Genomic DNA, 18194 nt, shown 5'->3' on the forward strand with positions numbered 1-18194 from the left:
ACTTTTCCTCACTAAAATAGTCTCAAAACAATTCTGACTTCAGGAAGAAGCCTAGATTAAACAAGCACTTGAGGAACTTAATGCAACCATTAAAATACAAAACCAAACAATCTTATAAAAAAGGATCGTTCATACAATGAGAGTAATGTTAGGGGCAGTTCAGAGCAGGTCTCCTGATATAAAAATGAAGACCACCAGGAATATTAGGCCCATAACACAGATGCTTGATTCCTTCAATGCCTTCACTGGTCCAGGTCCAGGTCTTTTGTAGCAAGGTAGCTAAGTGATCATAAGCCTCTTCCTTGAAAACTGTCCTGGGCCTCATAATGCCACCCACTCAGTGTTCTCTAGCTCAATAGCCAAAACCTCTGCTTCTCTGGATGACATAAAATTTTGGTCCCTTTAGAGGCTTCTAACGAAGAATTATTCCTTTATTCTGTGTGTGTATGTGTGTGTGTGTGTGTGTTTACGTAGGGATACTGGATGAAAACTCACCCTTATTTTCATCCAGGGACTCAGGATTACCATTAAGTCAGCTAAAGCAGAGATGCCAAACAAACAGACCTCTGCCCAAATCAGATTTAAGTGTAATTGGTATATATTTAACAAAATAAACAAAAATACATTAGAATATAGATAATATTAATATGTAATTTTCTAAGTCAATATGAGAAGTCCACAAGGATCCTCCTTTTTTTCATGTTTCTATTTTATTCTGACACCACTGACCTAAAGGATCACCTTTCTTCCAGGTGAATTGCCAAGGACAATTTCAAATCCCTCATAGCATTAAAAAGCAAAGCACCTCCCAATAATTCCAAACCCAATTAAGGAAGGAATTGTTTGAACCATCACTGGGTAAAGGAACTTGAACTTCTTTCTTGGGTTGTATAAAAAACCTTCTGAGTGGGCAAAAACTTTAATAGGTTGGCAACTTTATCCACAAGAGACGGAATAAGGAAGGATGGACTGGTGTCACAGGCCAGGACCAACCAGGATGGCTATGTACTTGCTTTGTAACTGGAATGAAATGAGACACTTATAAGTCTGTTCCCAAAGTTGGGGGATACTGCTCCCTGGGGGGGTGCTGGAACACAATGGGGGTGGGTATAGGGGGCAGTAGTAGCCTCAGGTGCAATTGGGGGGTGTTGAATAAAAATAAGGGGGCAGTGGAAGCATTAGGAAAGATAAGACAATTTTGAAAAATGGTTTGTATATGTTTCATCTGTTGTGTAACAGAGTTAAGGTTGTAGTGATTACATTATTTTCCAAATAAACACACAAAATACAAGGTATAACTGATCAAGTCCACCAACAGGTCTTAACAAGTAAGTGTTGGCAAGTGAACATTGTTGGGAAGTCCTGCATGCCTCAGCAGGAATATGTGCTTGTTTATGATTCTATACTATGTGGTTACATGACGTAATATTGCGTCATCAAAATTTCAATACTGGAAAAAACCCCACAAATTTGCAATAAATTATTAAATTTAAGATGCATCATTTTAAAATATATTTTATATTTTTTGAAATGATGCAAATTAAAAAAAAATGGTTAAAGAAAGATTTCCAGGGGGGTGCTGAGTAATTTTCTTTTTGAAAAGGGAATGGTAGGCCAAATAAGTTTGGGAACCTCTGATCTAAAAAAAGGTTCACTTAGCCATAGCAGGGGAAGGACATTCAGGTCAGGGAAGGGATATAGGTGATTTTGTTGGGTGAAGCTTTCCTGGGCCATTACTGATCATGTTACTGGTCTGTAGTTCAAGTACTGAGGGAAGAGACCCAACTCCTCAAGTCCTGGCTGTTTTTGTAATCAAGTGACCAGGAAGCTCTGTTAAAGGTCCTCCATGTACTCTATAGCTCTGCCATACTGGTCACCTTGGTTTTCCTCCCATATAACCCTCTATTTCCAGTCTATGCACCACACAACTGCCAAAGTGCTCTAGCACACTCTCTATCTAATGCCAACCCCCGATCAAAAAGCTCTCCCCTTTAGGATAAGTTACCAACCTCTCTATTAGGCATTTGTAGCACTTCATAACCTGCCTCCTGCCTTTCCACACTTACAATGTACACTTTATATTCAGCTAAACTGGTCTACTCGCTGTTCCTCCTACACTACATTCCAACTCTCACCATCCTTGCCTTTGTATTATACTTGTACCCATGCCTTCAATGCTCTACCTGCTCATCTCCACCTTTTAGATTCCTCTGAAGCATTCCTTCAGGCTTCAGCTCTAATGCCACCTTCTGCAGCAAGGCTTCTCCTCTTAAGAGTATCTTCTGTCTACTTTGTGTGTATCTTAGAGATATCTATTTATATACAGGTTTGTCTTTCTTATTAGAAGGGAAGCTCCTTGAGAATAGGGGCTGTTTTTCCTTTTTCTTCATATCCCCAGTGCTTAGTGTAGTGCCTGGCACAGATTCAACACTCAATGAAGGCTTGTTTATTGACTGATAAGTGCTGCTATAAATATTTTTATATATTAGGGACCTTTGCTTCTATTATCAAAACTCTACCAACAGTTCAATTAGTGTGCCTAGAGAGGCATACTCCTTCTCTCCCATATTCTCATACTCCCTCATATACATATACATATTATATATATATGTATATGTATGTATGTATGTATATATATATATATATTCTGATGCTGTTCTCTGTATTCATTAATTTGATAGGAGGCAGGGAATTTATGGAAGACTTTATACAGATAGGGTATATAAAGGATTTTGCTTGGTCCCAACTATAGTAGTGACCACAGTCTAATCCTGACCACTGGAACTACATATGCTCTGCCAGGTCACCACATGAATCTATCAAGCCAACATGCAATGACTCTCTAGGCTGCACACCTAGAAGTGATCTGAGTAAAAAGGACTACCCTAATTAGGCTTTTTTTTTTTTTGGCTTTTAGGCAATTGGGGTTAAGTGACTTGCCCAAGGTCACACAGCTAGTGTCAAGTGTTGGGTCTGAGGCCGCATTTGAACTCAGGTCCTCCTGACTTCAGGGCCGGTGTTCTATCCACTGTGCCACCTAGCTGCCCCTCTAATTAGGCTCTTTGAAGCCTACATTTAGATCAATCCAGTGATTGCACAAGGTTCCCCTAGGGGCAGCCATTTTTCAGCAGTCTTCAGTGGGGCTTCCACCTGCTGCTGGAAGACAGCATATTCAATAAAATGCTGCCATGTTATGGATCTCCCTGTCCTGGTCCTCTCAAGCTCTCCCTTATCTACTTTCACTCTTAAAATTTCAATTACCATCTAGATATGAATGACTCTGTAATTTTCATATCTAATACTAACCTTTACTTTCCCTCCAGTCACGGGTTTCTTGTTGTCTGAGACATCTCCTCTTTTAAAGGGCATTTCCGTCGTTTTTATCGGTACATTTTGTCTCTAGTTCATATTTATTTCCAAAGGTGTTCCTGCCCCTTCCTTGCACAATGAGTCAACCCTTGTAACAAAGATTTAAAAGGAGAAAAAAGCAGTTCAGCAAAACTAACAGACACTAGGACTGATGGTCTACTCTCCCACTTTGATATTTGCACATCTGTCTAATGAAGATGAGGTGCATTTTTTTCAGCTCTTCTCTGAGGCTCTTTGTCAATTACCAATGAACATAGTGTTCATCCCACGTATGTTGAAGTCACTGTGTATACTGTCTTCCTGATTCTGATTATTTCCTTCTGTATCAGTTCATTTAAGTCTCTCCGTGTTTCTCTAAATTCTTCATATTCATCACTTCTTATAACATATGGCCACTGACAACATAGCTTAAGCCACCTCCTTACTGGTCTTGCTGCTTCTTCCTACTCTATCTATGCTACACACAGCAGCAAGAATCATTTCCTAACATTACTTTCATCAGTTTCTCCTACTACTCAAAGGTTTGCATTAGCTTTCTAATATTCCTTGCATAAATTTCAAATTCCTTACCAGAACTTACTATTAAGGCCTTAACATATATTCTCCCTACCCCACAAATAAATCTCTCGGTTCGATCTCTTCTTTCAAATAAATGTCTCCCTTCTTCTCCCCCAACGTGTGCCTCACTCTTCCTGCTTCCACGTTCTCAATTTCTGCCAATCTTCCCAAGTGGGATTCTTGTTTCGAGAACAGGACCCTCGCTATTCTCACAATTCAGTGCCGGACAGACTACCTTTCAACTACTCTCTCCATATCTTGTATATATATATATATATATATATATATATATATATATATATATATATATATATATATATATATATAGTTGTTTCTACATTGTCTCCTCATTAGAATGTGAGCTCTTTGAGATCAGGGACCATACATTTGTCTTCCCTTGTATCCCCAGCACTTATCCCAGTACCTGGCATTCAGCAAGCACTTAATAAATGCTTGTTGACTGAAATTAAGACTTAGAGCTGGAAGGAATCTTAAAGGGCTAGCGTGACTCCTTCATTTATTTACAAAAAGTTTCACTGATGTCTTTTTTTACATCATGGTCATTTCCGGATACACACCCTGTTCCACTTAGGAAGCCTTTCCAAGTTATAAAGAAAAACAGTTAAATAAAACCAACTGGGTAAGTGACCCAGTCTGATAGTATACGTATGCATCATTCTGCAGTCTCCCTGCTTCTCCGAGAAAAGGAAGGAAGTATACTTCCTCTTTTCTTCTCTGAGGTTGAACGGTCATTCTAAATACACAGTGTATGGCTTCAAGTTAGTGGTCTTTTCTTTTATATTACTGGATATGGAGTTTTTTGGGATCTACTTATTTCAGTCTCCATGTCCATACCAATCTTCTCATGTTCCTCATGTTTTATAGTTGTCATTTCTTAGCGTACAATAATTCTGTGCATAACATTTGTTTGACCATTCCCTAACTGATGGACACCCGCTTTTTTTTTTTTACAGGTTTTAGCAACCACAAAAAAAATGCAACTATGAATACTTTAGTAAATATGGGGTCTTTCTTTTCATCTTTGACCTCCTTGGTGTACATATCCAATGGTGGAATCTCTAGGTCAAATGTAATTTCAAGCCCCTCATTTAATAGATAAGGAAACTACATGTCTGGAGAGATGAAATAACATACCCAAGATTACCTGGGTAATAACTGGCAGAAGCAAATTATTCAAAGGCCATTATACCATGGTTATCTATCCTTTCCACCACCCAAACTCCTTGAGACCCAGCTCCTCCAGGAAGGCTTTCTCATCTGAAAACCTCTGGCTCTGGTCATCCTAATCCTTGCTATTTTACATCTATATTTCTGTCTAACTGTTAAATCTGCATTTATGTACATACTTTGCTTTTACACATACTTTAGACTCTCATACGTACATGTTTTGGAAGTGACCATTAGACCGTAAGAAAGCATAACTGATCATGGCTAACCTTTCTCTGTAACTCACAGATACACTGTTCTGGACTAAGTCAACCTTATTGATATTCTCTAGCTGAGTCCTCCCCAGGAGAAAGCTGGGTATTCTCTTGGATATCCCAGGATCTCTCTTCACTCTTACCCATTAAAAAAATCCACCTCACAAAACAAGCAAAATACATTATTTTTACTGATTTACATGTTGATTTTGTAACCTATGTTTATTGGTCCTGTCTGGGCATACACATCCAACTGCATTTGTGTGGCTTACTCTAAGTCTTTGCATTTTTTAGACCTGCCCTTTTCGACAGAGATAAGATGGCTTTTCCATAATCCTTTATTTTACCCAGGTCAGTAAGTTCTCCTTCCAGATTATGTGGTTTTAGCATAATACCTAGGAATATAATGTGAAAACAGCTAGTCTTTTTCCAGTCCAGAGGAACACCCTCTCCCCCTCAAGAAACTAGACCAAAGACAAATATGATCAATTCATTTTAGGGTTGGCCAGGTTCCAGCTCATCGTCCTAAGAAGAAACCCCTGAAACAGCCTCTGCATCATCTCCAAACTTACAATGGACATCTCTGTATTCTACATCAGAAATCCCACGGCTTTACTGAGCTGTCCCCAAGCAATAGGGAACAAGTACCATTTATCTTGACCATTCATCCAATAATTTCTATTGGGTTTTGATGCTACCTTGTTAACAGTCAAGGAGAGGATGAATGCAGAAATCTCCATGGCCAGGTCACTATTCTTTTCGTTTCTCTCAATCTGCTTCTCCATCCCTCTCATCTTGTTGCTTCAACGTTATCAATCTACTCTGTTCATTATGTTTCATCTTGGTTACAGGGATGACATAGGCTCTGATGGCTGGTTTGCCCTGAAGAGCAAGAGACTTCGGTCCCAGCTAGTGCTGCCAAAGGAGCACACCAGCTCCATGCCACAGTCATTGGTAAGAATCTGAATGACACAGTTAGCCATGTCACCACGAATGGCAAGAGAACGAAAGTGGTCAAAATCATGGCGGCCTAGCTTTCGAAGGCGCCTGGCAGCCGCCCGGTAACACTTCCAAGGCTGTGGTTCAACCAGGAGGTAGCGGGAGCGAGAGGCAAGATGGGCCAGGAATGCAAGTAGGCCATTGTCCCCATGGTTCAGATGGATCCACATGGTGATGGACATACAGAAGACTATATCAAAGGCTGAGCGGCCAAACTGGTTCAGGAAGGAACTCAAAAGGGGCTCCCGGGTCTGGGGATCCATGATGTCCAAGGTAACAAAGGACATAGTTGCAGGGAAGGGGCAGTCCTTCTCAGCTCGATCCACCAGGACAGGGTCAATGTCACAGCAAAGGAAGCGGAGGTCTTTAGTGGAAAGCGGACAGATCTCTCCCTCTTCAAGCGAGAGGAAGTGTCTGTATAGAGCAATACTCAGCTCCTGTGGAAATCCAAAAGAGCACTGTCATTTTTCAGCCTCTCCTTAGTGAGTGGTTAGTGAAGAAAACAGCTCCCCCTTCCCTAGAGCACATCAACCTTGCCACCACTGCATTTCATTCAAAAGGAGAATAAGATTTGTAGCCCCAGAAGGCAGAATTAGGAGCAATAGGTGAAAGCTGCAGACAGGCTGATTTTGGCTCAAAGTAAGGAAAGAATTCCTAACAATGTAGAGCTATCCCAAAGCACAAAGAACTGTCTCAAAAAGTCTGGTATTCTCTTTCACTAGAGGTCTTCTAGTGAAGGCTGGATGACCATTCCTTCAGGATGTATGAGATTGGGTTAGATAGCCCCGTGAACTCTGAGATTCTGTGAAATGATTCTGGTATTAATTTATCAGATCTTGGGGTATTACTAAAGTACTTTCCACACTTGCAAATAAGAAGTTGACTTGGTTCAGCAAGCAACAGATACTTCAGCTGCGATTTACTGGTTTACTCTTTGAACTAACCTAAGCTACAACCTGAGAACAGGCATCCTGCACAGAGTAGACTTTTCTGTTTACGTTCTCGGTGCCCTCCAGTGGACACACAATGTCATGAACTGTCTGTAATTTCTGAGACTGGAGGGTTAGGTTCTTTAGGGAAAGGCTCCACCCAAGGAGCTGAGTGAGACATCTTCTAGGAAGACACTAAAAATAGTAATTCATGTTTATGTAATGCTTAAAGTTTACAAAACATTTTCCTCACAACAATCCGAGGAGGTAGATACTACACTATAGTTGTTGTTCAGTCACGTCTGACTCTTCGTGACCCCATTTGGGGTTTTCTTGGCAAAGATACTGGAATGGTTTGCCATTTCCTGCTGCAGCTCATTTTACAGATGAGGAAACTGAAGCAAACAGGATTAAGAGACTTGCTCAGGGTCACACTGCTCTTAACTGTCTGAGGCCAGACTTTAACTCAGTTCCTCCTCTAGGCCCAGCACTCTATCCTACCTGCCTCAAACATTATTACTCTCATCTTAACTGATGAGGAAACAGGCTCAGAAAAGTTAAATGATTCCTCAGTATTATGCAGGCAGTAAAAGTCAAGTCTGGGACTTTTCTACTACATTTTCTACTACTCCTCACTGCCTCAGAGGAGTGTGGCTCCTCATGCAATGCTAGAACGGGAAGGACCTTGGAGCTGACCTCATCCAACCCCCTAATTCCACAGATGAAGGTACTAACATCCAGAGGAGTGAATGACATGCCAAAAGTTACACAAACAGTAAACAGCAAAGCCAGAATTCAAACCCAGGTCCTCTAATGAGGACAAATACTATATTCTTTCCACAGCTCCACTGTGATCATCTACATTTATTCCATCATTTCATTAAAATTAGCTTTCACCTCTTTCCTATGAAATCCAACAATTGGTGGGTTTTAGACATCTTAGTGTGTCTCTGAAGCCTTGGGAACACAGTCCAGGACACACATACTGATACACTGGGTCTATTCATCTCCATTGGCTATCTTCCCCATTAGATCACTGTCATTCACTTTTTAAATTAATAGCACTACTCAACCCTGCAGACCACCACCTTGGGCTCAATTTTTTTACTCCTGGCTTCTTAGACTCCACATGGGGGACAACATGAGGTAAGTAGGAAGAACTGATCTTGCAGTTGGAGAGTCTTGGGTACAAGTTCCAATTCTGTCATTTACTAGCTTTGTGGCTTAGCCATGTCTTTTCATCTCTCAGGGACTCAATTTCCTCATCTGTAAGGTAGGGATAATAACACTTGTACTACCTACCTCCAAAAGTTATTAGGATTAAACTAGAGAATGTATATAAAAATGCTTTGTAACCATAATGCACTCCAGGATTATCATTATGGCCAATTAATTGAAGTGCTGATATGTATGGGGTTACAAGTGTTCTCTAACTCTCCCCTCAAATACTCTCACACCTAGTCCTCTCCCCTCCAGAACCCTACATCCTAATGATCAACCTAATGACAATATGTCCAATGCACCATTTCTCAAATCTCTTCATTTCCAGTTAATCCACTGGTCCATAGCAACAAGGTCCCTATCTTCTACTCCAGGTGTCAAATATCATGGGCCCCTTGAGAGCCAGATTAAAATGTAATTTGGGAAATACTTCACAAAATAAATAAAAATACAGTAAAATGTAGATAACATTACATTTTAAAACTCAGTCAATCTGTGGCCTTCAGGGATCCTTGTGTACAGATTAGTGGACTCCTGTTTCTGTTTGAGCTTGACACCAATGTTCAATTCCATACCACACTCTGTTCTGAACCTTGGGCTTCTCAAATACAAACCCTTTAGCCTATGTCCCAAGACTTTCCCAACAGTGCCTTCCTGTCTCACTGTACTCTGGTTCAACCTCACCGTTTCCCAAAATTTGCCTTTGTGCTTTCATGCATATCATTCTTCCTGCATAGAATTCATTCTCCCCTCCTGGGGATCCCACCCTACTACAAGTTTTATTTCTCTTGTTTTCAAAAGAGAAAGGAAGGTTCATTTTTCTCTTCAAGGTCAAGCACTTTGGAGTATGTGTTGAGATAAGGAAGTGGGAGGAGGAAATGACTTTTTGGGAATGTATATCGCAGCATTGGTTCCACTACAATTTTTCCAGTGGTAGCAGTAAAAAGGTTTTTAAAAGGGTCATGAACGTATTAGAGGTATGATTAGAATAAAATTATACCCACTTCAGGGCAGCTAAGTAGCACAGTGGATGGAGTACCAGGCTTGGGAGTCAGGAAGACTTATCTTCATGAGTTCAAATCAGGCCTCACTCTTATTAGCTGGGTGACTCTGGGCAAGTCACTTAACTGTGTTTACCTCAGTTTTCTCATCTGCAAAATGAGCTGGAGGAGGAAATGGCAAACCACTCTAGTATTTTTGCCAAGAAAACCCCAAATGGGGTCATGGAGAGTTGGACATGACTGAAATGACTCAAACAACAAATACCCACTTCGAGGATTCCCTAGCAAAATTCACAACCACTCAAGAGTTTGGCCTAACAATACAATATTCTTTACCCAAGTGGATGATATAGCTGGATGGGCAATCAGTCCAATGAAACAGTTCATCAATTCACATATCTTGGACAGACACTGCAGAAAGGCAACTAACTGGGCCCAGAATTGAATAGGAGGAAGAGAACAGGTGAATAGGATGGACTGCATTTGGGAAATTATACATCAATGCCAACGATCTTAAGCTGCTCCCCTGAAACAACAACAACAAGTTATCTTGTTAACGTTAGTATTCTACGAATAACTGAAAATCATGGAATACCACGGCCACTTTAGAATCAAAATTTAAGTGATCCAAAGGACTATGAAAACATAGGAGGTGGGAAAGCTGCAGTATCTTTCCAAGCAAGAAGTTCCATAAAAGATATCAACCAAAAAAGCATGACCAGAAAAGAATGTGGGCCAGTCACAGTGGGATAAACTGCCACACTGATCCCAATAGCACAGAGGGAAGAATTACTCTATAGAGGATTGAACAGAAGACACAAGAATCCAACAGGAACAGAAGGCAAGGACAGGTCATCTCATGGCACTACTGGAGACAGTAAATACATCCATTGCACGAAGCTGGGTCTCAGACTGCTGTCTGATGAATTTACAAGTGAAATTTGGACACCCCTCATCCCACAGTGCTGCTACTCCTCACAAATTCACTCCTCCTCACCTTAGCTTGGTACTATTCTAATACAACATCATGCCAGCAAATCACTTCAGCTAGGCCTTGTGCTCCCCAGCTTTCAGCAAAGGCCATGCTTAAGGACACGAACTGTACAAAAATCCCATTATTATACCTAGGATTCCTTCCTGGCAATAAAAACACCTATACAATTGCCTGTTGATGAGCAGGGAAGGTGGATTCTCCTCACTCCAGTTCATCCTCCACTAAGCTGTCAAAATGATCTTAAAGCAGGGGTATGACCACGTCACTCCCTTCGCCCCCTCTTCAATAAACTCCGGTGGCTCCCTGTCGCCTTAAGGATGAAATATAAAATCCTCTGACTTTCAAAGCCCTTCCTACCTTTCCTGTCTTCTTACACCTTACTCCCCTCCTCCTCGTCTGTTCTAGTGGCAATGCCTTCCTTACTGTTGCTCAAACAGCAGACACCATCCCCTCACTTCTAATTTTCAGTGGCGATCCCCACATCTGGGACTCTCTCCCTTCTCATCTCCCGATAATGGTGGAGCTGGAAAAACCAGCCTAAGATGCATACTAGTTGTGTTGTGCCACCTTGGGCAAGTCACTTAACCTGTTTGCCTCAATTGCCTCAACTGTAAATGAGGATAACAATTGCACCTACTTCCCACTCAATCAATAAGCATTTAAAGTGCGCCTACTACGTACCAGGCACTGTGCCAAATGTTGGGGGATACAGAGGCAAAACACAGTCCCCGCTCTGGAAGAGCTCACAGCCTCTGCGTTTGTAAGTGCCTAGCACATAGGACGTTTTTAAATACTTGTTGACTTGTCTCCAAGGGATTAGTAAGGAAAAAGATCTCAGGAAGGGACTGGTCATACAAACGGCTGAGAGAGCGGACCCCTTAAATGACCACGACACGTGGCCCCGGCAACGCCTTCAGGCAGCTTTTCCTCCCCCAGTCCAGGGAAGGGGCCCGAGCATGCGCAGAGCTCTCCAGTTACTCACCCCGGAGTTACAGCCCACATCGAGCGCCAGCAGCGGCCGAGGATCGGGGCCTCCCGGGGGAAACAGCCGCCGCAGCAGTGCCGCGGGCAGGAGGCGAAGCCGCTGCTCGGGAGGGTGGAAGCGGGAGTAACTGGGGAAGTTTCCGTACGGGGCGGCTCCGGGCTCCAAGAACCTTGGTTTGGGTGTCCCCGCCTCCTCATCGGTGGCGGCCTCCGCCACCGGCAAGATGGGCGCCGCCATTGGCTTGAGTCCACAACGGTTGGATCCCCGGGAAACCGGAAAGCGTGGAACTGTTGGACCAGGGCACTTTAGTTCCGGGCTGCGCAAGCGTATATTCTTGTGCGTGCCCTCCTTCCAGCTAAAGCTAGAGCGATTGCATAATGGAAACAAAGTGGTTTCTTCCTGGTCTGCTTTATCCTTAATTCGAATGCTAGTGACCTTTACCGCAAGCCCACCATCTACTCCTTCACAAATTACTAACAGGAATAGAATGAATGAGTGAATGAATGAATTGTTTTGGTGTGTGCCTCTCCTGACCCATTATTTCAGGAAGGCTTCAGCCATGCGTGTTTATATAGTCACTATTCCTCGGTCTCATTGGAACTCTGGTAGGAAAAAATACGGTGGGAACCATAGTTCTTTTGGAAGGAAGTGGTCTGGGTGAATGAACGGAGTTACACTTAAAATACTCTAATGGATTTATAGTCTCATCAGTTTGGGAATTCCAGCACCATGCTTGGAATGGGGAAGACTCATCTTCTGAGTTCAAATCTGGCCTCAGACACTTAAGCTGTGTCACTTAAGTCACTTAACCTTGTTTGCCTCAGTACCTCATCTGAAAAATGAACTGGATAAGGAAATGGCAAACCACTCTAGTATCTCTGCCCAGAAAATGGGGTCACAAGCACACCGAAAGGTGGCCCAAGTGGGGTCACAGACACATTGAAACGACTTAATGACAACTTATCCATACTTGAGAATCCTGTGCAATAATAATAGCAAAGATTTATAGAGTGCCTTAAGATTCTCGAAACACTTTACATATATTATTAGAGCCTCAAAACAATCATATTAGGTATATATAATTATTATCTCCATTTTACAGAGGAGGGAATCTGAGGTTGAAGTGGTTGAGTTGACCAGGGTCATGTAGATCATAAAAAGTGTTCAAGTCAGGGCTATTCTAATTACGACACTCTTACCACACAACTCTTGCCACATGTCCTTCCATAAGTTCATCACAGAGGGTCCACCCAGTGTTCTGGAGACCTTCTTTAATAGTTCCTGACATTTCTAGCATATCAGTGAAGCTTTCCGGCAGTCCACTCGTTATTTCTTGCCCTCCCTACATGACTATATTTCATCTTAGTCTGATGACATTTATTATTCTTGTTCTTATTCATTAATTCTGTATTGCAGCTTGCACACACCCACTATCATTCCGTAGTGTCTCTATATAATAATTTTTAATTCTTCAGAGACTGGTTGTATTCCTTGTCTTCCTGCCAATGAGGAACCCCTGTAGAATATTGGTATTTAAAATACAGGCCTTTGTTTCCAAAGGAAGCTTGGAATCATTAAAAGAGAGTTTTGTGATTTTCCAAGGGCAATCCTGCCTGCCCTCCTTCACTTGGAATTATGTCCAACTATAGGAACAACTCATTGTCCATCTGTATTGTCATGGACATACGGACTGATGGGCAAGCTCTGTAGGTTTTATCCAAATGTGTGTCACAAACTTTCCTGAGTGGTTACAGGAACTTACCAACCACATAGAAACTCTTTTCATCATGGAATTTGTTCCAGATCTTCATCACAATAGTAGACAACTTTGGTGAGTACCACATGACATATGGAATGGTCTCTGGTGCTCCAAAATGGAACAAGATAAATAGGTTACAGTAGGGCCTACAGAAAAAGTGGAGTATAAATCCTTCACAGTGTCATACCTGGGGTCTCATACCCCATAGGGTCTCATACCCCTGGGGTCTCATACCTCATACATAGGCTGTGAGGTACCTTCACTCATTCTTTGGGTTTAACTCATTCCTTCAATGTGCTTGCATACTATCAGGTCTACATTCCCAGAAATCCACCAGCACCAGCACCACCATCACCACTACTACCATGTTATATTCAAACTCTCTGTTAAAGAAAATATGCTTCTCCTATTAATTCCTTTAGCTCTTGAGTGCCTATCCAATGGTTTTTGATCTATATAATCAGCTCACAAGGCAATACATACAAAGTGTGATATTTACGTAACTAGCCATCTGAAGTAATTAAACATAACCATTTACTTAGTTAAATGAGAGATAGATTAAAGCAAATGCATGAACAGTGAAATACATCACAATGCATATAAACCCAGCTCAATGCTCTTCTACCAATGCACAGTAGCTATGGTGAAGTAGATGCATGTTATTAGGATAACTCATTCTAGATTACATGCTGACACATTATCAGTCCATCCCTGATCATTTGCACCACACTGAAAGTACATCTGTGCTCACTGCTTGACTGTTGATCCATAGGCCTGACACAGAAATGCTTATTGATTTGATCCTCACCACTATTATGCAGTTGAAGAAATCCTTTTCTCTGCTGGAATAAAACATTAGCTCCTAATATGAATAGCAGGTCTCTTTAAGCCAGACAACTGCCAAGCTCATCCAACCAGCTATCTCTGGAGGTATACAGACCAGGCCAATCAGTTCCTCATTCACCTGCTGCCTAATGATAATGGAACTCACAGCAACACAATTCAGGTTGAAGCCAGCTCACCCGGGTGCCACAGAAATTCCCAAACCCTCTCCCTTTTCTTTATGCCAGGGGTGCTAATAGATAAGAAGCCCTTCTGGAAAGCTTTACCTTTTTTTTACCTGTGGGTGGTGCTAAAGAGCAACAGTCAACGGTGGAACTCCTGAAATCAGAGCTCCTCTCTCTGACCAATCAGGAACTGCTCATTCTGAAGCCATCTTTCTGGTAACTGGTGCACACAGCCACAGTTCTTAGAGCAGCTTTTTATCACCCGCTGTTCTATTTTCACATCTCCTTAGGTTTCTTTATTTCCTTTGCTGTAATCTCTTTCCTTCTGCTTAGTGGCTCAAATGAGAGCCTCCTGAGTCTCAGTGACTCAGTTTTTTACTTAAAAAGTCACAACTCCCCAGTTTTCTCCTGTCAAGTCGATAGTCCCTTTAAAATTACACCTCAATCTCCAAATATTTATAGGATTTTTTTTTAATTTTACCCTCGTTAGTCATAAAACATCTATATGCAAATTAGACCACATATCCCACAGAACCCCCTGTTCTCTGAAGTTCTCAGCTTGTTCTATCTCTCTGATGACTTTGAAACTGTGTCTTTACATGTGCATTGCTCAGATTTTCAACAAAATATCATTCACTGCCTCATTATGGCATTAATTTTTTTTACCCCATGCAAGGGAGACAGCTTGTTGACTACAAATTCAGATGATTTTCTCTCCCAAAGTGTGCAAATCCTGTCTGAAAGCGGTTTCTTCATATGCTTATTTTCATATGTACATTATACATATTAAATATTACAAATTTACATATTAAATACATATGTATTAAAATCACCTATATTCAAATACATATTAAAATAGAGTTCTTTTTCCACTAACATCAAAATGTTCATGCATAACCGTGGCAATATCCTACACCCTCTGACAATATAAATTTTATCATTTATACAAAAATATTTTTTCCTGCCTTTTTCATCATTCATGACAAATGATCATTCATTCCTTATGAAAAGGGCCTTAAAGACAGGATACCTTGTAGGAGTACGCATGTCCCCGTTTTATCCCTCTCTTGGTGTTAATGATCAGAGGATGACAAAATCATTGGATGAGGGTTATTTCTGTGTCTATGTTTTTCAAAGAATCTTAAATTATTTTTACATATGGATAGGAGACACCTTTTTTGGAAATGAGCCTTTGAAGAGGTCTTTTACTCTAGTGAATCAAATTATTATTCACAATTAACAAATAGTAAACACAAGGAGATCTTGTATTCTTTCTATCTTTCAGTCAAATGTAAAATGGTAAAGTTGTGGTCCATTGTTGGATAGTATTCATGAAAGCCTCCTTGTTCTGCACTAACGTTTTCATTGAGGGTGTCCTCAATGTATGTATAAACTCACTTAAAGATTTCATATGGGTGGGAGAGTAGTCATGTATTAGTTGTAGGTAGTTGCTGATGTTTTCTCAGTCACTTTTTTGTGACTCTTAATAAGTAAGGCCAGAGATTCCCCTCCCCACTTCTTTAGATACTTTAAATATTGAAATTTTTACTTCTCTCACAATTGTGTCTCCTCCAGCAGAGATATCTTCTATATTCACTTAGTACAGTCCAACTGCTTTTGCCATCTTTATTCCCCTCTGATACTGATCCTTGCTATGGGCAGGGGAATAAAGCTCAATTGGATTTGAGTATAGGCAATTGTGCAAACAACTATATGTGAATATAGTCACCCTGTACCTGCTGTGGATAGATTAATTCAGGTAGATTTGGTTGAAATAATATATAGCCTCTTGGTGTAATCCGCACCCAAATTCAAATTTTTGCAACAGTAATGGGGTGCTTGTGCTCGGACCCCAGCCCTAGGCCTATATCTCTCCCCAGCCTAAAGACCCTGTCTCGGCAATAACTCATGAGTGGGCCCAGTGAGGCAAACTATCTCTCCCTGTTACAAGAACAAGCTGACCTCTGTAGAATTTCCCTTGTGTGAACAGGACTATCTTGTACCAGCAGAATTATCATGCACTGATTCCACAGTTACTGTGTGTGATCCAGAGGTCAATTCCCAAGGCTATCTTGTTACAGATTTAGACGTACAGATGTACAGACCCCTTAGAGGCACCCTCCCCCCTTCCCAGGCCATGCCAGTTATGAATGATGCCTGTGCCCAAGGTACAAAAACTGCATGTTCACCACCTGATTAGCATACTTACCACACAATTCACTGTGCTTTTTCTATATAAGCTTTAGTATCACTCCTGTTAGATTGCAAGTTCCCTAAGGGAAAAGATAGCAAATAGCATGCTTCAATCTGCATTCAAGCTCCATAGTTCTTTCTTTGGATGTGGATAGCTTTTTCCATCAGGAGACTTTTGGAGATGTCTTAGATCCTTGCATTGCTGAGAAGGGCTAAGTCTATCAAAGTTAGTCATCACACAACATAGCTGTTACTGTGTACAACGTTCTCCTGGTTCTGCTCACTTCACTCAGCATCAGTCCATACAAATCTTTCCAGGTTTTTCTGAAGTCTGCCTGCTCATCATTTCTTATAGCACAATAGTATTCCATTACTTTCATATACCACAATTTGTTCAACCATTCCCCAATTGATGGGCATCCTCTCAATTTCCAATTCTTTGCCACCACAAAAAAGAGCTGCTATGAATATTTTTGTACATGTGGTCCTTTTCCCATTTGTATGATCTCTTTGGGATATAGCCCTAGAAGTGCTATTGCTGGGTCAAAGGCTATGCACATTTTTATAGCCTTTGGGGCATAGTTCCAAATTGCTCTCCAAAATGGTTGAATCATTTCACAACTCCACCAACCATGCATTAATGTTCTAATTTTCCCACATCTTCTCCAACATTTATCATTTTTCCTGTTTTGTCATGTTGGCCAGTCTGATAGGTGTTGAGTTATGTCTTGAAGGAAGAGAGAGAGTTTATGATGCAGAGGTGAGGAGGAAGTACAGTCCAGGCATGGGAAAGAGCTGTAAGGTCAGAAATGGAGTGTTATGTGTGAGGGATAGTAAGTAAACAATATGCCTGCAAGGCATGATGACAGTATGGTGACAAAATTGAATTCCATCCATATTTCTATAGCTATGACAGTCATAAATCCCTGTTCTTTTAGATAGATAACACCAAGGCTCTATAAGTAGAGGGCCAAATGACAAAAACAAAAACTCCTTCCATTTACATAGCCTTTTTAAGTTTTACAGAGCACTTTCTTCACAATAACCCTGTGAAGTAGATAGTGTAAATATTATTATTATTATTATTCCCATTATAAGAATGTAGCAAATGTTTCTGCTTCATCTTTTCGGTCCTAGGACCTTAGGGCTCAGAAAGTTTTCCTCAAAGGGAAACAGATGGAACAGTATTTGTGAGACATACTGCTAATATCAATCAATCAATAAACATTTATTAAACACCTACTAAGTGTCAGGCACAGTGCAAAACTCTGGGGACATAAAAAGAAGCAAAAGACAGTTCCTGTTCTCAAGGAGCACGCAATCTAATGGAAGAGACACCAAGCGAAACATATACAAAGCAATCTATACACAGGATAATTGGGGGTAATTAACAGAGGGAAGGCACTAGAATTAAGAAGGGTTGGGGAAGGCTTCCAGTAAAAGATGAGATTTTAGTTGGGATTTAAAGGAAGTCAGGGAGGTCTGTAGTTGGAATAGAGGAGGGAGAGCATTCTGGGTATGGAAGACAACCAGAGAAAATGCCCGAGAGCTGAGAGATGGAGTGTCTTGTTCGTGGGCCAGCCAGGAGGCCAGCACCACTGGAATGAAGAGAGACAGCTCTGATCCTCTCTGGAAAAGAGAGGACAGCGGAAGCTACCCTGCTCTGAGTGAGCTTTAGGAATGACGAAAGGGGAAGAATATTAAAACTTCATTTTTAGTTGAGAAAACATTAAGAAA

At 41.2% G+C, this 18194-nt stretch overlaps 2 protein-coding genes across 2 annotated transcripts in view; both read right to left on the minus strand.

Annotated features, from left to right (window-relative positions):
* The window catches only part of NCKAP5L (NCK associated protein 5 like), a 75616-nt gene extending 64043 nt beyond the window's left edge, over positions 1 to 11573 (minus strand). Inside the window, 1 exon segment of the mRNA XM_078156817.1 lies at positions 11496 to 11573. The gene's annotated coding sequence lies outside the window, so the exon portion shown is untranslated.
* Positions 5543 to 11808, minus strand: BCDIN3D (BCDIN3 domain containing RNA methyltransferase). The gene is made up of 2 exons (XM_020966085.2): positions 11496 to 11808; positions 5543 to 6805 (listed from the first exon to the last, which is right to left on the minus strand). The coding sequence occupies exons 1-2, from the start codon at positions 11733 to 11735 to the stop codon at positions 6215 to 6217; spliced, it is 831 nt and encodes a 276-aa protein (XP_020821744.1). The 5' UTR covers positions 11736 to 11808; the 3' UTR covers positions 5543 to 6214.
* Between the last annotated feature and the right edge of the window lie 6386 nt (positions 11809 to 18194).

This window comes from Phascolarctos cinereus, unplaced genomic scaffold (assembly GCF_003287225.1).
Source record: "Phascolarctos cinereus isolate Bilbo 61053 unplaced genomic scaffold, phaCin_HiC Scaffold_1;HRSCAF=81, whole genome shotgun sequence".
Lineage (NCBI taxonomy): Eukaryota > Metazoa > Chordata > Mammalia > Diprotodontia > Phascolarctidae > Phascolarctos > Phascolarctos cinereus.